General features: G+C 37.3%; 1 protein-coding gene across 1 annotated transcript; it reads right to left on the minus strand.

Annotated features, from left to right (window-relative positions):
- Position 1: 1 nt before the first annotated feature.
- On the minus strand, positions 2-23772 carry OGA (O-GlcNAcase). Its single transcript, XM_016120014.2, has 16 exons — positions 23125-23772; positions 20048-20099; positions 19539-19636; positions 18105-18235; positions 16768-16939; positions 15149-15247; positions 14171-14455; positions 11944-12102; positions 10858-11471; positions 10268-10442; positions 7042-7127; positions 5987-6091; positions 5262-5347; positions 4785-4977; positions 3237-3396; positions 2-2124 (listed from the first exon to the last, which is right to left on the minus strand). Exons 1-16 carry the CDS (start codon positions 23321-23323, stop codon positions 1988-1990), a joined length of 2751 nt encoding a protein of 916 aa, XP_015975500.1. The 5' UTR covers positions 23324-23772; the 3' UTR covers positions 2-1987.
- Between the last annotated feature and the right edge of the window lie 2755 nt (positions 23773-26527).

Below are 26527 nucleotides of genomic sequence, written 5' to 3' on the forward strand. Positions count from 1 at the left end.
GTACATTCACTTCAAGTTTTATTTTGCCTCTTGCATGGTCTTCAGATAGTTTTACAGTTCATTTTCTACAGGAACTGAGCTGTGATCTAAACAATCAATGAAATGTCATTCCAACCTTAATAAATATTCTTAACCATAGAAGATAGCACAGTACTTTATGATACTAGAGTGATGAAGGTATAGGCCTGGACATCTGTTTCAGTTAAGCAATCTGTGACCAGAAGACCAGCCAAAGTGATTATTAAAAGCCAATAAGTCACGAGCAAACTTGCTAAAAATCCTGATTCCATAGGTTGACCCTGAAATCCTCCAGATAAAAATGGTAGAATTGTCCACTAGTCTATGAAATGTACTTAAAACCTAAGTGACATGAAGCCATTTTAAACGATTATCCTGTAGAGACAATCCTTTTACACCTCAGCCCTTGAAAATGCAAACTTGGTTTCTATCAGTAAAAGATATCTATGCTAAAAATGAGGAGGTCTCCTTTCTTCCCTCCCTTCATCTCACACATTCAGTGCACACTCCCAGGCCTTGGTTGAAAGTCACTAAATACCACTTGAGACTCTCTCAAGGCCCAACACTGATGGGACTCTATGAAAGAAAATATATTCTAAGTTTCCTTCTCCTTGCCCTTTTCCTCCTCAGCTCAAAGTTAAACAGCTGATACAAAACTGCAGGGAAGCAAGTTAACAAAATACTGTTAAGAATCTATGAAGTCAGCCAGCCATGATGAAAAAAATGAATCCTGCAGAGATTATTTGCTAGCCTCATGCTCAGAACCCTTAAAAAAAAACACCAAATCTAAATTAAAATACATGAAGCTTTCAGAATCTGTGGTTAAAAGGGGGGGGGGAGGGTAACCATTAAGTCACTGGTTAGTGTGCTCATTCTTTTAAAAATTAGATACAAACATGCAAGAATAAAAGACTCTAATTTATTAAAACCAGTAGTAACAGGTCTAGAAATTAAAGGACAACTGATCTGAGGGCAAATGGGACCAATCAATCCCTGAACCCTACTACACAGATATCAAAATAAACATTTCACATGCTGACCTGCACGGAGGTTAACTTCTAGAAGTGACTGAACTTGCCACAAATTGAGTATCAAATTAGGCTCTTATACCCAAAATGGCCACAGCCTAGAACTAGGTGGGAGGCACTTTAAAAATAATAAAACTAAAAAAAAAAAAGAAAGAAAAAGAAAATCCACCTTCCACTGATTTACATTATTCAAAGTGCCATCCTGAAATCAAACCCTTGCATTTTCAAAATGAAAAAAAAATTACAAAACTAGTAAACACAAAGGTAGTCAGATCACAGCTAGTTTATATACAAAAAATTTACAAATTTATCTTTTTTAGGCTTTTGCCACAAACTGCACATTTGTCCCTACAAAGCACAACATGCCTGGACCAATTGTCACTACAAGAGACAACTGGCCAAGGCTTTACAAAAAGCATAAAAACTGCTCCAAATTGCAATCATTTATTCAGCTTAAACTATGCCACAACCATCCCACTTGGAATTTTCATCCTGAAGCCTCTGAAACCCACTAACTTCCTCACCTCTGCCATGTCCCCCCAAAATGAGACATTTCATTCAATAAGCCTAGGATTGACAACAAATAATTTTGAAAACTTTTAGGTGAGAAATGCAACACTGGATGCAGAAAACAGTGCTGACTACATTTATTGGAGACGCCCTCCCTATAAGCCCATGTAAGAGGTCTTGGCACCTAACACAGGACCCCAAAAAGGAGGCCCACATCTTTGTTTCTTACAGACTCTGTAGCAAATACTATCTTGTTCCAACCAGTGTGTAATCTCAAATTACGGTATGTGAGTTTTACATAGTCTTCTTTGTTTCCAATCCCAATCGGCTGATCTACTGCCGCTCCAGAGGCTGAACTGTATGAAGACCCCAACCACCACCCGCCAGATGAAGTTAAGAGACTTTCCAACAGTTCATGGTTCCAATAAACATCACAGGCTCCGACCAAGTATAACCACATCCTTTGGAAATCCTTCCATTTTTGCAATTTCAAAACAGCCTAACTTGCTGTAAAATTCCAGGATTCTTTTATCATCTGGTCGCACTTCACAGAAAGCCCCCCGGGAGCCTAGAAATAAAATATCAAAATGTAAGTGTCACTTAGTTAGAATTATGGATATGAACTGTGACTAATCTTTATTATTTTCCAAATAGATCCTAGTAGGAGTTTGGGCATGCCAACTCCTAAATCTTACAATTTTTAAAATGCATGTTAATTATATCAGTATTAATACTCATCAATATTGAATACTGCAGTGGAAACTATCTTAAATGATGGACATGTTAACTAGCTTGAATGTGATCATTCTTTTGCTATTTCAAATCAAACTATACCTGTCGATTATACCTAAATTAAAAAAAAAACAACTCAAAGCAAAAAATACCTCTGTTCGATGTTTTAATATAAAGTACTTTTGAGAGGCCCACAGGGCAGAGCCTATTCCAGCTTATGTCATAAGCCAACATAACCAGAATGTGTTGTATACACTGAAGACATACCTCACAGTACCCCTTTGCATGATTCAGTTCCAAGCACAAAATTGAAAATTATGCTTTCTTCAGACAGTTGTTTAAATATCCCATGAAGGGACACCACTGATTCAAATGTAAAAATGCAACAATAAATGCATTCTCATCTATCAACAACCCTCTAATGAGGGCTTAATGAACCCTCTTTTGTACTGCCCGAAGACTAAACACAGTTTTTAGATTTTTAAAAGGAAGAATATGCCAAAGAAACTATGTGGCCCTTAAAGCCTAGAATACTTATTATCTGGCTCGTCACAGATAAAGTTTTCATACTACCAATGTAAAACAAAGTATTTTTGAAGGTTGAGTTTACATAAACTCAAAAAAATTGGCAATTCTGCACTCCTAAATGAAATTTCTCCCTGAGGTTTACTTAAATTTCAACTATCATTTATGAGTCTCCTGGCAAAATAAACATAACCTCATGTTCACTTCTTATTTAACTGGGGCTCAAAATAAGCATCAACAGTGTAAAAACAGGCAGCCTTTTTCAATGATTAATATACATGCAATTCTTGCACAATTAATAATTCAGAAGTCAAACCATAATGGTGGGGAAAAAAATGTAATTAACTCCTTTCTTTTTATCTTTACATATGGTCCTGTCTCCACCTAACCCAAACACCAGCAACTCTATAAATAAGCACTCACCATTAGCCTTCAGTGAAGACAGGAGGCAAGCCATCATGCTTTTGGCTACGCTTGGGTCAGTTACTTTTTTGTGAATATCCATCTTTATCAGAGAAGGGAAGTTGGCAAGGAAAGTTTCTGGCAATACTTCCTGCTCTTCATGAAAACTCAACATTATTTTCTGTAAAAATTAAAATCTCTTGACTTTCAACAGATACTTATATATTAACAAACTATAGAACTCAGCAACTGGAAAGGAAAATAGTCAATAACTTCCAGTCATTATTATAATTAGCACATGCAGAATTAGCTGATGATTCTAGCTGAAGCGTTTTCACTTTTAAAAACTATGTCTAAATATAATGTGGTATCCTGGATTGGATCCTGGAACAGAAAAAGGACTTTAGTGGAAAATATAGTGAGTAAAATGTGGAATTTACAGAGATGTACCAAAGTTGGTTTCTTAGACTTGGACAAATGTAGAAAATGAATGAGATATACGGGAACTCTGTATTATTTTTTTTTAACTTCTGTAAATCTAAAATCATTCAAAGTAACTTTAAAAGTTTGTGTACCTTGCATAAAAATGTAGATGTATTTAACACTGCTAAACTGTACACTTAAAATATAGTTAAGATGGTAAATTCTGTTTTGTATTATTTTACATTTAAAAAAATTTCTTAATAGACACACTCTGATCATTCTTTATAAGTTCCTATGAAGAAAACTGTAACTGTCAGATATGAAATAGCAACACATCAATAGCTGAGTCACCAGCATGCTGCAGCCCGTGTCAAGGTAATGCGCCAAGTCAGTGAGGCCACTCCGAACCAACCTCTTTTATTGCACAGCCATCTGGCCAGTGACAAAAGGTAAAAAATAATAAAACACCATGGAAAGAATGTTGAGTACACTGGTGTGGGGAAAGGGTAGAGAATTTCAGAAAAGAGGAGCAACACGGAAGGAAAAAAGACTGTTACAAATAAGAGTGTATATATATCTCTCTCGAAGTATTTATTGAACATAAAAATTATCCTTAAGATGGAACTATTTGAAAATATGTATTACATGTATTATATATACCATTCATTAATCAAAAAAAAAATTCACTGAAGTTGGGACAGACATAAGGGCTCCTATCAGAAAGTAGACTCTGAGAAGCTCACCCTGATTGCCCCTTAATTACACGGAGAAATGCACTGCTGAGAAGGCAAGTTAGACTCCTGACAACCAAGTAAATGAGATTTTAATTACCTAAACTTGTCCTGGGTACTCAGGAAAGAGACCATAATATCCTTAAGTTTGGTGCTTCAAAAAACAGGTATGGAAAAGAATGGCTCTTTAATTGTTTAGTATTTTGACTTGAGGAATTATTAAGACAATGCTTCCAAACAAGAAACTGTTCTAATGCTGAAGGAAGTGGAAAATAGCATGCTCAGAATAACCCTTAAGAATTTTGAAAAAAATTTAGAAAGCAGTGAGATTTTAAGATATACCTCCTCACTTTATTTTAATAAGTATTTTCTAAAAAAAAATTACCATAGTATAACTCTAAACCTGTGTTATTACCTCTGCCTCAGAAAGTTCTTTGTCACCATTTGGCTTGGTATACTTCTCCTGCATGAAAGGAATCCAGGAAATTTTACACTTTTTAATGAAGGGGGTCACATCGACAGTGCCCAGGGCATAACCACATATGCCGTCTTCATCTTCTAGGACAAAGCAATAATCCAGGCTGAGGGAAAGCAGCCCTCCTACTAACCTGCTCAGAAGACAAGAAGCCAAAGTGAGTTTTTAAATAACTAACATAAAACTTCAGACCTCAGTAATATAAGGCCCAATGCACTTGAATGACAACTTATGAAAATTATATTTGGTGTACAAAAAAGCTGGAAATACATTAATATTCAGATTTTATTAAAACTATAAAGTGAGCTGTCTATAAAATTATATTTCCTTCCAGTCATCACCTCCTCTCAATCTAATAAACCCAGCTTTAAAATGTCTACTCCCAAATCCAACAAATCCAAATACTTCATCACATACTTGTCTCCAATAAGGTCAGGCTGACTTTGAAAAGGTAAACCCACTCCATCGTCATACATTTCTCTGCAAATCTTGTACACGGAAGCCTGAAAATATGGTCCAGTTAAGCAACACATCAAGAAAAATGGCAAGAGAATTTAACAACCATGTGACTCATAGACTGGACTTCTAAGACAGGGAGTAACAAAATGTCATAATTATCACTTATACTTTGTTAATATTTATTCATTGAGTCGCAGCTGTAAAACCAGGAGAAAGCAGCATGGTTATAGATAGTAAGCAGTAGATGCTAAATGAGGATATCTCAGTTTTCTATACATCTAAAATGTTCTAAACACGTTACTGTCTTTAAACAGGCTTGCTTTTATCTGTAACTATCAATAGCCTGTAGGCACTTCACGACTAAAAATTACAGAATACAAATACATTGGAGAAAATCAACCAAAGACAACATATCATTTAGACATACTGACTACTTAGTAATTCCAACTCTGAATATATTTTATCTGATTTTTCTAAGGGAGGAATTAAAGAACTTAGCACAAGATGTTAGGAACCTGAACTCCTTAGGTTCTCCTTAAATATCCCCACATTCAATGTTTTAGTTAACTTTCTCCATCTAATGTTCATATTTTAAGACACAGAACTGATTCTTTTAACCAGAGTTTTCAAAGAAAGACTGTGTGTACCATAACCATATACCAAGTTGGTAGGTAGACAATTACCTCATCTTTAGGAAAATATGGTCTGATAGTATAAACTTTGGAGGTAGGAGTCAGTGGGGGTGGTTGAAAAAAGAGATCATTTGCCCCATCAATAGGCAGCAAACGCTGTGGGAAGAAAGAAAAAGGAGATGGATTAGTGCTGAGAAGATATCCATTTCTTTACATGGGTGTGTGCACTGCAGATTACCAACTTAATATTAACTGGCTACTGCAGGCAGACCTAAAGAAGAGGGGTATACTATGCTTTACTAATATAAACACCTCTTTGCTGGGGGAGGGGATTGCTTCTGAATAGAAATTACCCAAACAGTTTTAATGGCACATTAATAGGGATTTAGATTTATAGTTTAAAAAAAAAAAATTGATTCCAATTATGACAAATCTTTTTTTTAAACCGATCTTAACATAGACCATCTCTCTACTAAAAGATGGCAGAACAGAATGTCAGGAGGAGAGGTTTGGTCTGAAGAGGGTTATCTGTCCAGGAGACGCTTTATTCCCAAAGCAATGCGCTTCAGTTTGCTGTGCGCAGCAGAGCACCTGTTGGGGGGAGAAAAGTAGAGCACCTGAAAAGTCCATGAACAAAATCTAACACCAAAAAAGATTTTATATTTTGTTCACATTTGCATTAATTTTTTTTTCACATATAAGTTTTCTTTATGAAATAATTGAGAAAGTATCCAAAATCGCTTTCGCCATTCACTTGTACATTCATGCATCTTTTTTGCTCATGGAGTTTCCATTGGCAGATAAGCATGCGCGCATTGTGCATTGCGGGCGCAGATTAAAATGCTGTGCGACCTGCAAAGAAACAATGTGAAGTGTATACCTAGAGCCGCTGCGCTTCGCAGGCGCGGGGGGAATTGGCAGCATCTCCTTCAGAAATTACTGTGAAAGAGGAGGAAAATTTGATTTAAAATCCAGCTATGTAACTAAATTGAATTTGGGACTAGAAAGCCTTCGGCAGACCAATCCTTCCAGCCATCTGATGCGCAACATAAGGTTTCTCATAAAACAAAGAAAATGTCAATTCAGTTGTGAATTCATATTGATACCTGGAACTCTCCTGCTAGACCACCTCTAAAGGCCCAGGGTTCTTGGTCTCCAATTAAGAACTGTGCTGAAGAATGACTACGACACCCTGTTGAGATCAGATCCAAGCGGAGAACGTTACGAGAAAGGGGATTTCCTGGGGTCTCAAACGTCCAACAAACTAACAAACACTGTGGAAATAGCTCTCTAATAATAATAACCCAGGGTTTTCAGGACAGGGCTGTGATAATAATTTTTTAATTCATAATGTAATTTCAACATTGATGTTCCTCCTTCCTCTGATTAATGAATAATCACTGTTAAAAGTTCTACCCTTTCAAAATTGGAAAGTCTCAAGTTTGTCTGAGTCAAGTTTACATATTCCCTAGAAACAGCTATAAAAATCAAGACAGCTGCTTGCTCTTTAGTGAAATTACAGTAACTATAAAGTGAAATGAAAGAGAGATAAGACATTTTATTATCACAGCCCATGAAGGAATTAAACCTGTCTGAAGTCACATTTTACATTTTGAGGAAGGGTACAGGAAAGGGAAATAGGGGAGAAAAAGGTTAATCTTGTCAGAAAACTAAAGCCAGCAGAACAAATAAATTTTTAACTAAGATGACAGAGAAACACAATGAGCTTTTTTTCCCCCATGATGAAAAATCCAAGTTCGGACTTGGCTAGTCATAATACCAGTCTGGATCTGAGAACTAAGGCGAGCAGAAAGATGCTCCTGATGTGTCCAGCACTAAGACATACTTTTCTTAAAAGTATATGACAGTATCTGGCTCCTCTGACCGTTTTAATCTTTATATTCTTTACAGTGCACTGAACATATGCACAGAGTAGCAGAGGTTCTAAAGTCAGCATTAAGGTTCACCACTTAACCAACTTCATAAACAAATAAAGGCAGCTGACAAGAGGTTAAAGGCAAGTATTTAGAGGCCAAATCAAAATCACCTGCCTAGTCTTCTGACAAGATAAGCAGCGCAATATAGTTCTTTTCCATTTGAAGACAGCATTCTACCTCCTGTTCAAGTTAACAGTCTCATCAGTATAAGGTATAGTGTGCTAGTCAGACAGTCCCAAAGCAAACCAATTTTTTGACAATTCAGACCCATTAAGAGATATCCAGGTTTGTCATTGTTTTAGGGGTAGGGGTACTTTTAAAAAAACATATAATGTAATATTTATAAAATCAATATGAAATAGGGTCAAAATTAGTCTATCAAGAAAACCTGCCCCATTCCATAGCTCAGTGTAAATTTACACTGCAGGGAAAAACTGTACCTCTCAAACTTTAAGATCAGCCAATTTCCCCTACCCCCCACTTTGAGACTACAACATAACTAGCACTTCCAACTATTACAATAAAAGGCTGCATGTACGAAGAGCTGTGTAAATGAAAACATGGTTAATGCCTCAGTCGCTGCGCAAACGTGACTTCAGTTCATGCCTACTGCCCTTAGATCTACCTGAGCTACCTCACAGATAGAACCTTTCAATTTAAACTAATTAATCATGACGCGCTGTGAACATCTGCCGCTGTCCATCCAATAGTAGTAGACACTTGTGCTGAGGATTCTCCCATCTGTACACAATGGGGAAGAAGATAATAGAAGTCGTTAGTAATCAAAAGTACTGCATAGCCACATTCTTTAAAGGACTGAATGCCAGCTGGACTGGAGAGAGGAGGAAAACAAAGGGTTCTAATTAGTAACTCCCTGAAATTACTACAAAACCATGAAAATACTCTCCTTGTGGTGAGCTTTTAGTAAAGCTATGTGGATGCCAAGATGATCATTGAAAACTTCTAAGATGCTCTGACCTTGAGCTTATATAACAGTCATCTACACAACTGGGGAAAGCCGCCCCATAATTGCATAATACAGAGGTAAAAGCCTGAGAATAAACAACATTGTATATAATCGAGAATTTAGTATTTAACAATTCTTGAACTAAAAGCTGAATTATCAAGTGTTTTCAGTGATACTTTCTCAAACTCAATAATCCAGATTTCAGGGCAGAAACTTAAGATTTAAATCCTTATAGGGTTAATTATAACCCCCTTCCCAGGCCAGGAGCCTGAAAGGCAATTGCTGTCAACCAACATAGAGGTTTTTCCTAAGCCTAAAGGCAGACATCTATCACAGAAAACAGGTACTTGGAGCCTTTTAACAAGAGGTCAAAATTCTTCTACCTAGTGTGCTATATAAAGAACTCAAAGTTCTATATTTCCAAATTAACAAAAACTATTTTTAGCTGCTGATTAGTTCTACCACCAGGAAACTATTGTTTTTTTAATATATAAAAGCCTAGAGTATATAGGCAGAAAGTGAGAGATCTCATTGCTACTACTCCTTAGTTAACCTAAGCTCAGTGCCTCACATCTACTTCACAACCAAGACCATCTAACCCATTATAGTATTTGTGACTACTATGAAAACTATGACATCGGTTAGCCTTGCTGCCTGCTGTGTGCTGTATGTTAAGTCCATTACATATTCCTTATAGCTGGAATGATAACCTGGAAATGAAATGAGGTCCCTGGAGAAACTTGGCCATGCTGGTGCTTTTTACCAAGTTTGAACATTCCCCCTTCCCCCCCAAAAAAAAATAAATAAATAAACTGTTTTAAAAGAACATCCAGAAGTCCATTTAATGAACAGAGAGATTTTAGGGGACTGCAATTTCCATCCCCTGCTAAAACCAATTACTTGGCAGAGAGATAAAAAGCCATGTGAATTAATACCAAGTAGCACCAGAATAGCCCACCACTAAAGCTCGCATGCGCACAGGGCTGGGAGGATGGCTTCCTCTTGCCAGGCCCTTTAGGTCATTTCGGCAACTATTCTGTTAAACACAGCATTAATGGTATCAAGACACAGCAAGCAGCAGAGAGCTTACACAGTCATAAGTCATAGTGTCTCATCTCCAAATCAGATAAAAGTGGTATACAGGGTCCCATCCAGGAAGCATTCAGTCAGAACAAGTTAAAGTCAGTACTTTCTAACACATTTTCAGGATATTTATGCTGAATTAGCCCAAGGGAGAAAAATCAACGTGCTCGATGTATTTACTGAAACTTGTACCTCAGTATGCAACAATGGCTACACCTCTGAAAGAATGCTAGGCAAAGAATTTAAAGAGTTGGCCAATACCCTGCATGTTTTTCTCCCTGTGGGATAATCTGTCTTTTTTAAGTGACAATATATCTGAGAAGAGATTATTCCTGGTGCACCTACCTAACCACTGTACAAAAGATTTCACCATAGACATTATACTCTTGATATCCCAAACATAGGAGTACATGTCATAAAGGATTGTCCTGTTGGCACAATTGGAGAGCCGAGTGAACATTCCCATCACCAGTCCGCACATCTCCTCAAACTTGGCTGCTCGTGACCGCCATTCTTCAATCTATTGAGGACCAATAAAAAGATTCAAAAACTGCAAGCTTAACAAATCTAACATAAACTAATAATCTAACATAAACTAAGCTGTTTGTTAGCAGATGTCTGCAATTTACCTTTACCTTAACATTAAAGAATCGACGAGCTTGAACTCTTTAGATAAGCAATGTATTTGTGTCTGCCCACACTGACGAATATTCCTAATATCATTAACTTTGACCTTCCCTCATTCCTAACTATAAGATCAAACTATGGAACTATATGCACCAGATTCAGCAGAGTCCAGATCTATTTTACAGAACATATTCTAAGTTGTGGTCAATTTTTTGCCAGTTACCAATGTACTCATTTAAGACCTCTTCTGTATCATTAGTATGGGGATCTAGTCAATCTAGAGAAGGAAGTAAATTCGTTATACTCACTTTTTCAGAGTCTTTTCCTTTGCAATTGACACTAACAACACTGCTATTTGCTCGAAGCCATTGGAACTCCCGTAACATCTGTGCTCCTTTGGGTCCATGCTCGTAAGGAAGGTAGAATAGGTCAGCAAGTAACTGCAAATCCTCCAGCGTCACTAGTTCTGCAGTGTACAAAGGCTTTTCATTTGGACCTGGCACAAACTGCTCCTTGTTTGTCTGTTCATCAGTCTGCATAGGGGCAATATCACTAATGCAGTCTTCCTGCATAGACATCTCTGGGGATTTTGATTCAGCTATGCTCTCTTTATCAGTGTCCATTGGTTTCAATTCCTCTGCCATTTTAGCTTCGACAATTTCAGTTAGTATTTGATTGTCATTCTTGTGGTCTGTTTCTTCTTGTTTTTCCACTACCATATCCATGGGTTCCTCATCTGGCTGTTTCTTTTCTTCTTCCTTGGTCAGAGCTGTAGGCTCACCACTCAAGGCTGCTCCCTGGCTCATAATGGGCTCCTGGTAAACTGTTGTAACTACAGTGGTGGCATTTAAAGAGGGTGCTGCAACTAGGGGAGTCCCATCAACTACACTTGCTTTAGCTCCGCTGTGTGCAACTTGCCTACCTACAAAAACAAATTGCCACAAAGATAATCAGAATTAGAGAACACTTTAGATCTAGAGAAATGTTTTCTTAGCACATCTGTAACTGGAAACTCAATACGCACTTCCTAATAATATGAGCCATGAAAAGGTGCAATTTCCCTAAAACCACCAGGGAAGTAAGGAAAGAAGAAAGGAAAGAGGAATCAGAAGAAAAACATTCCTAAACATGCCAACAACTATTATCTTCTTTTTTGAAGATCTAGATTTAAAAACACTTAAATTACTTCAAAAGATATTTTGAAAACAAGTTAGCATTCCATCAATTGAAAAGCTATTTAAGACCACAAGTAAGATTTTAAAAACATTATTTTTCTCTAAATCCCTAAATTTCATTTTGCTTGGTGGGCCTATGTTAAGCACATCACAAATGTCCTTTACTTTATGACTCACCCGTGTGATCCAACCCCCTTATAAAGAATGGCCAAAACTTACTGCTGTACTGGTGAGGTACACCGAACTCCTGCAACCATTCTGTTAAAGCTAACTTTAGAGCCATCTGCGGACTATAAAGCACATCGGTTTCAATATCTTCATCACTGCCTTCATTTTCTAATTTTATCTGGATCGATACAGTACTGTCTTCACTGTCAGCTGCAAAGAGAAAGAGCATGAAAAGTTTTGATAATAAAAGTCTCCTGACAAGTTAGAGGGACAAATGCAAAACACTAATTGTTAACATTGAAGCAGAGAAACAAAGAACTGGAATAAGAACAAACCTTAAATACAAAAATGCAAACACAACCAAGGACCTTCACTGAACAACTTCACCTAGACTAGTCACCTAAATGCACTGCTAAACATAAAATCCCAATTGAAATAAAACCCACAAATTTTAGGATCACTGAGAGTGGACATTCATAAATGTCCACTGAGTATCGATTAATGAGAATGCAAGGTTAAAGGTGCTATCCTTTCTATAAAGAAAACATTCCCTGGATTAAAAAAAATTTATGTTGCATATACGCAATGGAACTTTATTCTGCTATAAATTGCATGAAGTGGAACTTAGAGAAGATTATGCTAAGTCAAAGAAGCCAGACACAAAAGTTTATTTGTGTATGATTCTATTCTGTATGATTCCATTTATACAAAATATTCAAATGAGATAAATCCATAAAGACAATACAAATTGGTGGTGCCAAGGCCTGGGGGAGTGGGGAATTAGGAGTGACTACTTCACAAGTATGTGATTTTACTTTGGGGTGATGGAAATGTTTTGGAACTATAGGTAGTGGTTGCAAAACACTGTCAATGTACTAAACGTCACTCATTTGTTCACTTTAAAATGGTTAACTTTATGTTATGTGAATTTCACCTCAATAAATTGTGTATCTTCAAAAACAAAGAAAAAAGAAAACATTTCCTACTCTTTGGGAGTTTATAACTTAATGGGCAAATAATCATGAAAAAAGTAGCACATTAATAAATGTATTTTGAGGAGGAAGAGAAAAGTGATTAGAGAGGCAACATATGAGCACAGATAATAAGCATATAATGAAGTTCTAAACCAAGATAGTAATAGAAAAAAGTTAAGTCTAAAATCTTTAGTTTGGCATTCGAAATCCCCTATTCTTAAGTTTTCCTTCTTATTTCCCTGCACATGGCCCACTTTGGCTAACGTCTTCTACTTCTTAATGCTCTGCCTTAAAAGTAGTAGTGTCACATATACAGAGGGGACTGAGATTGTAACCCTCAATCTGTTTATTGGAGAGAGGGAAGGTAACAATGACTGAGCTTTAAAGGCAGGCATTAAGTCGATAAACAGAATTGGAAGCAGGGGTACAAAACAGAGAAAGAGAATACAATTATACAACTACCACCAAGCATCATATGACACTTCAATACCCCCAAACACAGTGTCCAGTGTTTTCACATCCAGCCTACCAATCCTCTAATCTCCAGTAAACTTTACTCATACTTTGACCCAGTTTAAGCATCCTCTCCTCTAAAAAATCGTTTCTTACCACCAAACTTGCTTATTAGAAATAATCACTCCCTCTGCTGTGTTTTTACGGCAATTTATAATTATGTCAACTCTTATCATACTACTGCTGCCTCTATGTTTTACCCAATACCAGACTATGTGTTCTTCAAAAACAGGGAATACTTTATTCTTTGCATCCTTGGTGCCCAAAAAGATGCACTTGCCACACAATAGGTGTCTAAATGTTAATGAAAAAACGACTAGCCAGTACTCTTACTTGGAAACTAGGAATTTTTCAAAAATAAAAAATCAGTAGGCCAATGTTTAAAAAATGAGAATATGTTCCATACATGTAAACTGAACCTAAATGATATATGAAATAACTCAGATTAAGACTATCAAGTTATCTAAAATATCCCATTTAATAAAATTACCTAAAAACAAACTGAATCAGAATTCCAGGTATAATGGGATCACTAAGACTAGTCAGTCTAGTATTCAGACTTCAAAGGCTAAATCACATTTTAAAAATAAAGAACTGAAGCCAAGAGGTTACTAAGTAACTTATCCAAAGCCACTGAGCCCTTCTGTAAGTACGTATCTCTCATTTTCAGGACTAAACAACACACTTTTAAAAAATTTCTTAAATTGTGATGACAAAGGAACACTTACTTGCCAAAGGCTCTAGTTAACCCCAGCTCTCCTCCCAAGGTCAAGGTCAAGTAGTCTACTTACTCATCACTACATCTTTTCTCACTCCGTTCATGTTTGATTTGTACCAGGTGGCAAGTGTGTGGATAGCAACAAAGTTGGCTTCAAATTCACAATTTGGATTAGTCAGGACTCCTTTTAACCGTGGGATGAGTTCTGTGGATCTTCCTTTGTATGGACCCAGAAATAGTCTCTTCTGATCATAATCATTAGCATGAATGTTATCCCAGATTACTGGAGCTCTCTTAATAATCTTAGAAACCTCTTCAATGGATTCTACTGGAATTTCTTTAGAAACAACTTTGGGACCTAAAAATAATGACCACTTTTTGTTAAAAGACCCTCACACATGATTCTTCAAAAACTAATGCATATAATTTTTTTATTGTCCTTGTTATATGTACTAACAATTTTTCTTTTTAAAATGGCACAGCAACATGTCTTTATACTCAGTTTTAGTCACCATTCCTCTAATATTTCCTTAGATCACTTTTCTAGAAGTGGAATTAGTAGTTAAAAGATTTGGGCAAACTTCCTCAAAGTGATATGTTAATAAGCAAATTTTCCTGTGAATAATTTTTTTTCAATTATAATACAGTATATTCTTAATTAGACAAACCCCAATTAACCTAAACACTGGAAGGGTTTCTGCCCTTACTTCTTATAATGAACGCTAATACAGACTGTTGATTACTAGCTGTTAATCTACACGACAGCTTTCATTTTATAAAATAGAACAGTCTCCTAGGGCTGGGATGAATCAACATCTTTTAGTCCAGTTCCCTATAGAGTTATTCTTTATCAATAAAGGATATTTAGGTTCACTAGAGAACCTACAAGATTTTTAATATTAAGTGAAGAATGTATACTTTGTAAAAGAAAGAAAATTTTAAACAAAGTTTTCTAGTTAAGGCTCATTTTTTAAAAAAGTATCCAATTAACCAGAACCAATTTCTCTCGGTCCTAATTAAAGTTTCACTGTATAAATCTTAAAAGACTTACCTGTCCAAAGCACCTCAATTCCAGGTAGAAGCTTTTCACCGACAGTCCTTAAATAAGGAGACTGAGACACATTTGGATAACAGAAAGTGCCACAATATTCTGAATGTTGGGGGGAACATAAGTAAATTAGTCAGGAGTGAAATGGTCATAAGATTTGGAATAGGGAAAAAGAAATCTACCAATTCTAAATTCTTTTCATCCAAATAATAAAAGGTCTCTAGGTTATACCCCAAAAGGAAGTATACTCAAGTGGGAAGTTCATTTAAGAATCATTTCATTAAAAAAAAGTCAATTCATAAACTGATATTCTTCCTCCAAAAGTAGTACAGATCAATCCTTATGATCACTAGAAATAGAAGTTTACTAAAGAAACAATTAGGAAAAAAAGGAAATAATTAGAATTTTTAGCATTTTCTACATAATTCTGAACTGCTTACATTTCTAAGTTATAATCAGAAGCCTGATAGATTGATAATATCATAACAAAGAATGCAACATTATGCTCACAACTATTAGTCCTCAACTGCAGCTAAAATTACAATTGATTGTGAATTAAGTAATCCTAAGTATAATCTCATTACAAGCTGAATTTTGAAAGACAACTAAAAGAGACTAAAACATTTCAATAGAATGAACCAGGGAAGGAAAGGGGTGGGAGGATGAAGGGGAACTATTAAGCTTTCTATGCTGACTTCTGAAAGTAAGAGCCCAATTGGGAGTTGAGGGAGCAAGAAAGGATTCAGAGATGCAGGGGCAGAAATAAGAAACAAGGTGGAGGAAGTGAGGAGTGACTAAGTTAAAAGCTATGTAAACTTGCTTTTTTCTATTTTTAATTTTGATAATTCTATCCCTCCTTTAATCCTGAAAATGTAATGTTCATATATAGTAGACCTCCCTTGTCTGCTGGGGGATATGTTCCAAGACTTCCCCACAGACAGTACCAAACCCTACTTATACTATGTTTTTTCCTATACATACATAACTAAAGTTTAATTTATTAATTAGGCACAGTAAGACTAATAATAATTATGACAACATACTATAATAAATGTGAAATAAATGTGAATGTAGGGTCTCTCATAATGTCTTACTTATTGTACTTTACTCACCTTTTTACTTCAAAGAAGCACTTTACAGCTTCTCTTTGGCATAGCTGAACCACCAGCATCACTGCTCTTGTACTTGGAACCACTACTAACTAAAGTAAGGATTACCTGAACACAAGCACTACGATACCACAACAGTCAAGCTGATAACCAGATAGCTAAGTGATTAACAGGCGGGTAGCGTATAATATTTTCCAATTGTGGTTGACCACAGGTAACTGAAACTGCATAAATAAAACCTTAGGACTGGAGGGGGGTACGGGGTGGGGGGGGGGGAGAACTACTGTACTTGCAGTACTAAAAAAAATACATAAAATCTTTTCCCTATTTAGTTGTAATTTATTAGTCCCTAAAATTTCTCTGATTTAAGATCTTGAAAAATGTCTTCCGGAAAAACAATTCCTACCTTTATACACCAAAGGGAGAGGGGATAGCACAATCAAGCCCATACATGGCCTTTTAAACATTAAATATTTCAAAACTAGTTAAATATAAAACTATTATATACGATACCTGTGGGACAGAAGAGGAAAGTTTCTGGCTCTCCTAGGTACTGATAAATTTCATTTGTGATGGAGACCTGGGCATGAGCAAAAGAACTGAATACCTCTTTGTCTGCTGCACACATATTATGGTCAATATCATCAAAAAGCAAGGCAAATGACCTGCATCCAAACTGAGAAACCTAGGAAAAGAAAAAAACAAAAGGCTTTATCCTTACCTTAAGAGTAAAAAACACAAGATTCCAAATATTAAAAGTACACAATAGTTATATTTAAAAGTCAAATATCTTCCTTTAGTAAAATGTTCAAAGCCAAACCTATTGTTTTTACATTTTCTGTGTTGAACAGCTAGACAATCAGGGGACTCATTTTTCATTTGGGTTTGAATGCAATATGCCAGTATGTTTCAACTAAGCTTTTACAACATGGCCTATCTTTCTACCACCTTAGCTACTAATTATAAAAGACCAAACTGTCAGAAAAACACAAAAACATGAATAAATAAAATAAGATATAGACATACTGATCCTAATTAATCTCTTTGCACATAAACCTAACTAGGCCATAAATCAGAAATAACATAGTAGCATTTGATCAAATAGGGAAATAACCTCTTAAAAGTTTATAAATGGAAATTTAGCTACTTTAAATTTTTTTACCAATCATTTTAATGTCACTGATATAAACTTTTGCCTAAATATATATTTTATAAGCCAGCAAACATATATATACACACACACACACACACACACATATATATATAGCAACAAACATACTTTACAAAAGAAGTTGTACAATTTTTATGTTAAGCAGAATTTAGATTTCAATCAGGTTCAGTTCACATATTTACCTAATCTATTTTTCTTCTCATCTTGGGAAACTAATCATTTCCAGACCAAATTACATCTTTTGTCCCTATAACTGAGAGAATTAATGTCTAATAGGTAAAACCTTCTGTTTCTATAATCTCAGTCACAAACTCAGTCAAGGACCCAGTAATATACAGTTTCTCGAAATGTGGTTATGAACCACTTGGAGATTGAGATAGGTCCCCATGCCAAGTCATTAAAGAATCTGAGAATAAAGACTATTAGCATTCTTTTAAGCATCATTTCTAAGCACTTTTTAAGGTAATTCTTATGCAAAAGTTTGAGAAGCACTGGTACCTCCACTAAAACTCTTTCAACTCACTTCAGAAAATATCCCTCTATCAAAATCATTAAAGTAAAAATTTTGTACAGAAACAGAAAGTATGAATTTGGTTTCCTTTTAACATCACAAAAGTAACTCAAAACTTAATTTCAAGTACTGATTTAGGAAACTATAATGAAAAAGTAAGGAAGTTACCTGGTCCAGTTTGCGTTTCAATGTAGAAACTTCCTTGGGATTAGAAAAGGTAATATCCAATCCAGGTGAGATAGCGTAGATGAACTCTATCTCATATTCCCGTGCAGCAGAGATGAGAGTCATAAGTTGTTCTAAAGAACAGAGTCCATGTTTTTTTAGAAAGCAGCACATAAAACTAAAAGAACCTTCACCTTTCAACTGAAGAGGTCATTTTCTCCAATTCAATGAGTCAAGAAAGGAAGTCCCTTAAATTTCACAAAATTGGCATGTTCAATGTGACAATAAAAAGAAAAACATTTTCTTACAAACTGGGGTTAAGTGATGATGACCTTAACAATCCTGACCCCTCATCTTTGTAACTACAGGAAAAATATTCATTACAGATTTTAAGTTTTTAAAATGTGACAGTTTTCCAAAGTAAATTGAAATACTATTCCATATCTTTAAATAAGTTTCAGTGGTAACTCAAGATAGACATTTGACTGTATTTTGATTATAGATCATATTAAATTTCATTACCAGCATCACCAGAAAATAATTACATTGAAGATACACTTAAGTTATATATAGTAAACTACAACACGCAATGAAGACAGGATAAAGTTTTGTTTCTTCATAATTTAAAACTTTCTGACGTCAGCGCCTTGGCTGAACTCTATAACCAAACATCTTGTAACTTCATGCGTATACCACTTAACTCCCAGTACGAAAATGTTTTCTCATTCATGCAAAGAAAAGCACAACCTGTCTAATTTACAAGGAAGTTCTGTGAAGTATGTGAATTTTATATAACTAACTCAACATAAGAATATACATAGCAAGGATAGTTTGTGATGGATTTTTCACTTCAAACCTGGACTAGGGTGAGGTCTTTATTTTAAAAAAAAGACAGATCAGTAATAGTAATCAAATAGTCAAGACCAAACCATACTTGAGACTAAAGCAAAAGGATCAGTAATATTGATCCTGTCTTTAAAATTTTGATATTTTGTTCATGGATTTTTTGCATTAACTTTTGTTCTTAAAACTGCATAAAATATTATTTATTCTGATTACTGATATTTTTGGGAGTACCATAAAATCTGTGCCTCATTTGGCTTGGCCTAGCCTTACTTCAGCACCTCTTTGTCCAGTGGCTCACTGTTTAGTCCACTGGCAGAGGTTAAAAAAGTACAATTTATATATATTGAAAAAAGATCCAATTTATGATCACAAAACAGGTGAAGTCAGACTGGCATCCCCAGAATCATACTATGGCTATGCAGTGAGCACTACTGTTTCAATCTGCACTAACTCATGAAGACTTAATAGAAGAAAAGGAAATGTCTACAAAGTAAAAATAAAATACTTAATAAATTTTGGTACAACTACATTTAAAAATATGTCTGTTTCTACATATATTCTGAATTTATGGATTAAAAGGAAAAAGATTACCAGCTTCCTCCACTGAATACATCTCTCGCCAAAACATCCTATGTTTGTAGTCATCTTTTGGGGCATACAAATATGTATTTAATTCCCATTTCTGGAGCCTTAAGGGGAAAGAAAGTTACACATGTATAAACAGGCAACATGTATAGGCTGTAAATATCAATATTCTTCCTTTTCTTGGAGCATTTCCATCTCTCAAAAAGCTAATAATATTCTAGGGCAGTAGCTTTGAACCTTTCTGTAATCCAGTGAAATTGTAAAAAATATTAGAAGGAATGTCAACATATTAAATAGTCTTAACTAAAAACACAACAGCTCTGGGTGAGGCAGATAAAATCCCAAACCTATTCAGCTCCCCCAGGAAAGTTTGAAAACCACTGGCCTAAGTGAAGAAGAGGTAAAAGACCAACTTCTGTAATAAATGATCAAACTGCACCTGACCCATTCAGTTAGTATTTTTTCAAACAAAAGAAAACAATGGTTTAAAACTTCTTTATATAATAAAAATTTACCTTCTAAATAGTTCTTTTCTCTGTTCCATAACCCAAGGTCTTCCATAAAATCCTAAATTCAAAATAATAATGAAATTATTTTCAAGTTTCAAAATGTTAAACTCTATTGAGAAAAGCAGATTATAAAACATAAAATACAATCTCATTTTGTAAAAAAATGTGTACGATATACAAAAATCTGAAGAACATTTAGTAAAACATTAAGGTGTGTTTGGGTAGTGACATTATAAGGTGATTTTTATTCCCTTTTTGCTTAAATTTTCTGATTTTTCTACCATGAACACATTACTTACATGATAAAGTTATTTAAAAACAGCTAAACAACATGTCTTCACACTGCCAAAAAAGACCTCATACATATAAAATCCAACTTTTTAAGATTATCTCAATTGGTTAATGGAGGAAGTGGAAGAAATGTAATCCAAAACTGCTAAAAACAACAATTAACTACCTAGAAGAGGAGTTAAAACTGCTTTTAAAGGAAGGAGGGGAGATAAACAAGTAAGGTTAGAAAAAAATCAAGAACAGAATTAAAAGAATCTGACTGACCTAATTTTATAATCACTTTCTTAAAAAATTTCCTGATATTATAAAAGGGACCCCAAAATGCCTTCAACTACATTCACAACAAATTCGGCAGTAGAACTGATCCAAACAGGAAACTCTTAAGCAATCTCAATTCTAGAGCAAAGGTTTGAACAACAGAAGATTCAAGAACTTAACTTGTTCCAGAGTGTCCCAGCTGGGGGCAAAGCACAACCAACGCACATTTCAGGAAACAAACCTGCAGACTGATGACTTATGTAGTGATATAAGCCCCAGACTGGTATTTGGAGCTCAGTGTTGTGCTAATCACACACCTTACAGCTTGCCCAACCTTTATTTCTACTCCGTCTAATCATCTTCAAGAGATAAGGGAACCTTTCCGGAGAGTGCCATGAAGACAGTTAAAATTGCATTTTGAATCAAAATACTCTTTTACACACACACACTGTCTACCTACCTAAGAGACAAACCTAAAACCAAAATTTCTGAAATGTATTAAGCTCCAATCTCTAGACAGAATGGTTATTGTGCACCACAAACAAGAACAGTAACAGACCAAAGAAAAATTCATTACATAACCACATATAAAACTATAACATTTTCAATCTTGAGAATTAAACTTAACCGCTTACAATCACCCTCTAAACATTAACTTTAAAATGTTAAGGTAAATTTTATACAAGTATTTATAGCTTTCCTAGAACACTCAGAATTATCACTTTTCTTTTAAAGAAGTAGACATTAAACAAAACACCCTTTTAGAGTTACTTCACACAATATAAAAAATAAATATTTTTCAAGAGTATAATGTTTTAATCTTTGGAAACCCTAACTTTGCCCTTTGAGAGTCAGGTTCATGGTTTTGGTTATTTGGCACCACAAAGAGGAAGCAGTGCTGTTACACAAGAGTTATAATCAACAAAGGTTTATCAGGGAAAGAAAACAAACAAACAAAAAAGGTATTCTGGCAATACCTACAATATTTCTATCCTCACTCATTTTAGGAATGGTGCTAACTTAGAAATACAAAAAAAAAATTAGGTGCTTAGTCACTAAGAAAATATGCAAGGGAACGGGAGAGGGGTACAACACACAAGACAATTTGATAGAGTTCTCTTTCAATACGATTCTGAAAAACCAACCAACTTATTTAAACTACGAGCTTTTTTCTCCATAATTACTGAAGGTGTAAAGGACCCGCAAGTTTCCTTGTCTCATTCTAGCTCTAAAATTTCTGTATCCTCCAGCACTCCTTCACGCCAAGATCTCAGATGACAAAATACAGATTTTTTCCTAGAATTTCCCTGCACTCAAATAAGCCCAATAAATTGTCAACAGATATATTAACACAATGTAATCATATTTTCATGAACTTTGACTTCAAATACAAAAGTAGTTTTCCATTCTGTCTTCCTCCAAATTCTGTAAGAAAAATACCTCTGATGTACTGTTTTCAGTACTCCTTACTGAAAATTAGTCTGTTTGCCCCTACAATTAAACTTTACCTAAAAGATAGTAACCATACGCATCTTCCAAATGAATACTCTGCTGACAACACTGGAAAAGTTAAAGCACTCAACCAAGAGGGCAACTCTTCTTTCCTTTTCCGTACCTCTTTGGGTTTTTATAACAATTTTACAGTTATTCCTATGCATACCATTACACACAGCAGAATATAGCAGACACCTAAATACTTCATAAAATTCAAATATATGCTGTACGTAAGGAAAGAACAATAATGTAACTGATTCATGCTTCCACAGAATGCACGGCCAATTATTTGTACGTTATATTCATTAACTGTGACACAACCTTCTGGTCATTTTCCCCAACTACCAAAAAAGTTCTTCATTTCTTTTAAATAATAAAGGGAATACAGAGGGTGAGAAGGGCATTTTTAAACCTCTTCTGCGGTCACTAAATTAAAACTCCGTATCTCAGACATTAAAATTAAAGATTCGTCCTTCAGGGGCAAAGCACAGCAGAGGGTAAAAGGCAATTTTCTAGGCTGCAAACGAATCTTCAATGGGTGGTGGGTGGTAACTGGTCAGCAAAAAAAAATTCTTAGCAAAAAGGAATTTGTGAAATTATAGGAGTACGAACACCTCCGTCTGGGTTATCTTTTTTCCACAGGGCGGGGACAGCAGCACTACACATTTTTCAATGTGAATGCACCACCCTAGGGAGTAAGATCGCGAGATACAACCAAGTATGTAACTCAGAGCCTAGAATAAGGCTCCTTACGAAAGCCTCTGCAGGAGCACGCCTGGCTCGGCTCCCACGGCGGGTGGGGTCAGGCTTGTTAATTGCCATAGAATTCGACGCCATTTAAGAACGTGATGGGAGACTTGCCCACCGTCTCCTCTTCCCTCGTGTTAGCAGGGTCAGATTTCAGACCCAAGGGAGTAACACCCTTTTAGAGCACCCTAAAACACCGCCACCGCCACCTCCACCCACGAGAAGAAACGTGTTAGTACTGGGGCGAGGCGGGAGGGAGGACGCGCTTGCCCAGCCCGTGCCAAAGAGCTCACCTTCCACCACGCCACACAGGAACTTCCGAGCCCCTCCTGACGCTCCTGCCACCGCTGCCCCCCCGGCCCCGGTTGGGTTGTCTTCACCAGGAGCCTGAGCTGCCGGCGGCTCCAATGATGCACCAGCGGAGGCGGCAGGGTTGGCGTTGAGCTCGCTCTCCCGCTCCTCCAGCGCCGCCTGGCTCTCCTTCTGCACCATCCTCCTGCCTCCGGCCGCCGCCACCTCTGCGGGTCCTCCTCGGCCTCCGTCCGTTGGGCCCCAGGCCCGGAGCCCTGCAGAGGGCCTCCGCACCAAGCGCGCGCCCCTACGGCTCCTTCCCTTCCCCCTCTGCCCTTCCCCCTCCCTCTCCGCAGGGACCTGAATGCCCGGATGAGAAGGGCGGTGGCACCGGAGCGAGCCCTTTGTCAGCCGCTGCCTCAGCCTAAGCTGGGGAGCAGGAAGCCTAAGCCGAAAATAAAGCTGCAAGCTCCCGTTCCCTGGAGGCAGATGGCCAAAGCTTCTTTACTCGTACTCAGTTAGCCTCTGTTGCCCTCTCGACAACCTTAGTTCTTTCACTGTTTCCCCCACGAAACCCCTACGTCTTCTCTGCAGCTGCCTCTACCGCCCGCTTCCTGTTTATCCGCACTGCGCTTGCGCCGGAGACTGGCTCAGACCGGTCCGCTCAGCCCGGCTCCCCCTCCTTCTTTTGGGCCAGCCTATTGAGCCTCATTCAGTAGGGGGAAGTAGAACAAAGGAGACGCGAAAATGGAGTGTAATGAAGGCAGTAGGATGTACCATTTATGCTCGTCACCCTCTAGAACGAGCCAGGCGCCCTGGGACAGACCATTACCCGACAAGAAGAAGGGGGAGTATGGGAGGAGGCTGCAGCCGAATAGGGATAAGTGGGGGAGGGAGGGTGAAAAAGAAAGGCGTTTACTCTCTCAATGCGCAGGCGCGGAAACGAACCCTCTAGTTCTTAAAGATATAGGAAGGAACTAACCTATTTCTACTGAGATTCTGCTAATAGGTCGTGTCGTTACGTCAGCCTGACCTAGGCTCGGTTCTGGGGAGATAACACTCCAAGGGGCTCAGCTCACCCCTGTGTCTTGAATCATTTCCCCCTACATACAGGTTGGCTCTAACTTCTTTAAAAAAATTCAATCTTTAGTTCCTTCCATTATTCAGCAGACACCTATTGAGCTCGCCTCATGCTGGGCTCTTGGGCCACTGTGAGCTCACAGTATAGGTGGTGACAAGTAAGTACACGCACAATCCCCCATACGGTGTACCTAAGTGTTGGAAGAGCTCAGTGGAGGGACTGATTTAATCCTCTTTTGGGGAGAAGTAGTGGCCATAAATGGTTTCGCTTTTGAGTTGCATCTTAAAGGATAAGTGGGAGTTAACCAAACTGAGTAGTGGGGAAGGAAAGAGCTTTCTAGGCAAGTGGAACAGAGTACAAATGTAGGGAGGGGTGAAGTGGCCTCGTTTGTTTTGGGAATGGGGAGCGTGAAGTGTGTGCAAGGGAGAAGTGAGATCCCTTGGGTCTCGGCATAAACATTCCCTTGTGGAAGACTTCCCTGAACCCTAGATGGACTTGGATGCCCCTGCTATATGTTCTCAGAGCTCCCTATAGTCCTGTCATAATGCACTTTGTATTGATGCTGAAAGATCCGTCTCAACTTGTGAGGTATAAATGTGAAATTAGCATCTCAGTCTCATGCTGATTATTAAGACTTAGTATTGTTCATCTTACACCTCGGTTTTTCATATTCAGCTCCTCCAGTGGTAGCCCAACTTGTAGCTCCAGGGACTCTTACAGTCCCTCTTCTTTTTAGTCCTGAAGTGTTGAGATCCGGGTTAAGGACAAGCATTTTCTTAGGGAACTTCCTTTGAGGACAGTTGAGGGTCATAAGCAATTTCACTGGAAACTTTGATCCCTTGAGGGATTTGGGGGTTGTCATTGCAACTCACCCCAAGCCTTAGTCTCTTGACACTTTCCTCTTTGCCTCACATCTCACACTGTGGAATCTGCTAGTAAGTCAGCAGCCACAATTCCATCTACATTCCACCATCCAGACTGTACGGTCAGTGGCCCAGGTAAGATCTACCTTCCATGTCTGTACCTTACACACTCAAAGGGCACTTCTTGCCACACGCTCTCTCTATATCACACTTACAACAGGAACCAAAGTTTAGTAGGCCTATGATAAATGTTTGTGGAATGAATAAGATAGGGCTTTGCTCGCACAGAGTGTACATTCTGGTTGAGGAAACAGACCATAACAAATTCAGTGCATACACAGGAACTCTGTTTGTGATAAGTCTTATGAAGGGAAGAAATTGATACGATGAAAAGTAACTAGAATAAGGAAGGGCTACTTATTAATAATCTAGGCTAGCAGTGATCCTGGCTTGGACTACGCAACAGCTATGGAGACAGAGATGGTGCACCTTTGTTGGTGGAATTGGTGATTGATTAAAGGGGGATACAGGGAGAGCGAGGGAGAGGAAGAAATGAAGACTTCTAAATTTTGACCTGAGCAACTAAGTAGATGGTGTATTGGGGTGGGGAAGACTGAGAAGGTATGAATCAAAGCTTCATTTCGAACATGTTAAGTTTGAGCATTACAGGTCCACATGAATATGTCAAATAGGCAATTGGATATATGTGTCTTAGAGCCAGAGGAAAATTCTGGAGATACAAACTTAGGAGTCCTCTGCATATAGGTGGTATTTAAGCTATGGGGTTGAATGTGATTTAGAGAAGAGGCTCAGGTCTGAGCTGCGGGGCCCAATGTTTGGAATTCTAGCTGAGAAGGATGAGTCTGCAAGGGAAGGTTGAGGGGTAGCCAGAACAATAAGAGGAAAACCAGGAAGTTTGAAATACTGGAAGGCAAGAAAGAGTGTTTTGAGATAGAGTCACTGACAATATTCAGAATCCAACCAATGGCCAGAAATAATCGGAATGCCAATCTGCTGTTTTTTTCTGGTTCCTATTTATGTATCCTGGCTCCGAGACATGTCTTACTTCATAAGAGATTCTCAGCTTCAGACTTCAGTTTTCCTTAAACTTGGATCTACCCTAAAACATAGACAATATCTCCATACCTAACCCAGTTATATACACACACTATGCTCATTCATCTGATCATACAATTATTGAATGCCCATTATTTGCCAGGCCCCAAGAGTAGGATGGTGAGGAAAACAAAACCAGTCCAGGCACTCAAGGAACCCTCATGAGCTTACAGTGTATCAAAGAAGAAAAACAATCACTCAAATAAATATATGATTATAAACTGAGAAGTACCATGAAGGAAAAGTATAGGGCACCAGTCACAGTGTCACCTGATTTAGATTATATATGACAAGCAGAGTAACCATCTTTCACACACAAATGTTTATTGTGCCACCCTGGACAGA

This window comes from Rousettus aegyptiacus, unplaced genomic scaffold, assembly GCF_014176215.1.
Source record: "Rousettus aegyptiacus isolate mRouAeg1 unplaced genomic scaffold, mRouAeg1.p scaffold_m13_p_6, whole genome shotgun sequence".
Lineage (NCBI taxonomy): Eukaryota > Metazoa > Chordata > Mammalia > Chiroptera > Pteropodidae > Rousettus > Rousettus aegyptiacus.

Excerpts from the sequence above, each read along its gene's own strand:
- OGA (XM_016120014.2), bottom strand. The coding sequence starts at position 23,323 with ATGGTGCAGAAGGAGAGCCAGGCGGCGCTGGAGGAGCGGGAGAGCGAG. Across the intron at positions 12,103-14,170 it reads GAGAAAAGATGTAGTGATGA|CTGACAGTGAAGACAGTACT; the intron begins GTAAGTAGACTA and ends TTCTCTTTGCAG. Across the intron at positions 5,348-5,986 it reads CATATTTTCCTAAAGATGAG|GCTTCCGTGTACAAGATTTG; the intron begins GTAATTGTCTAC and ends CCATATTTTCAG.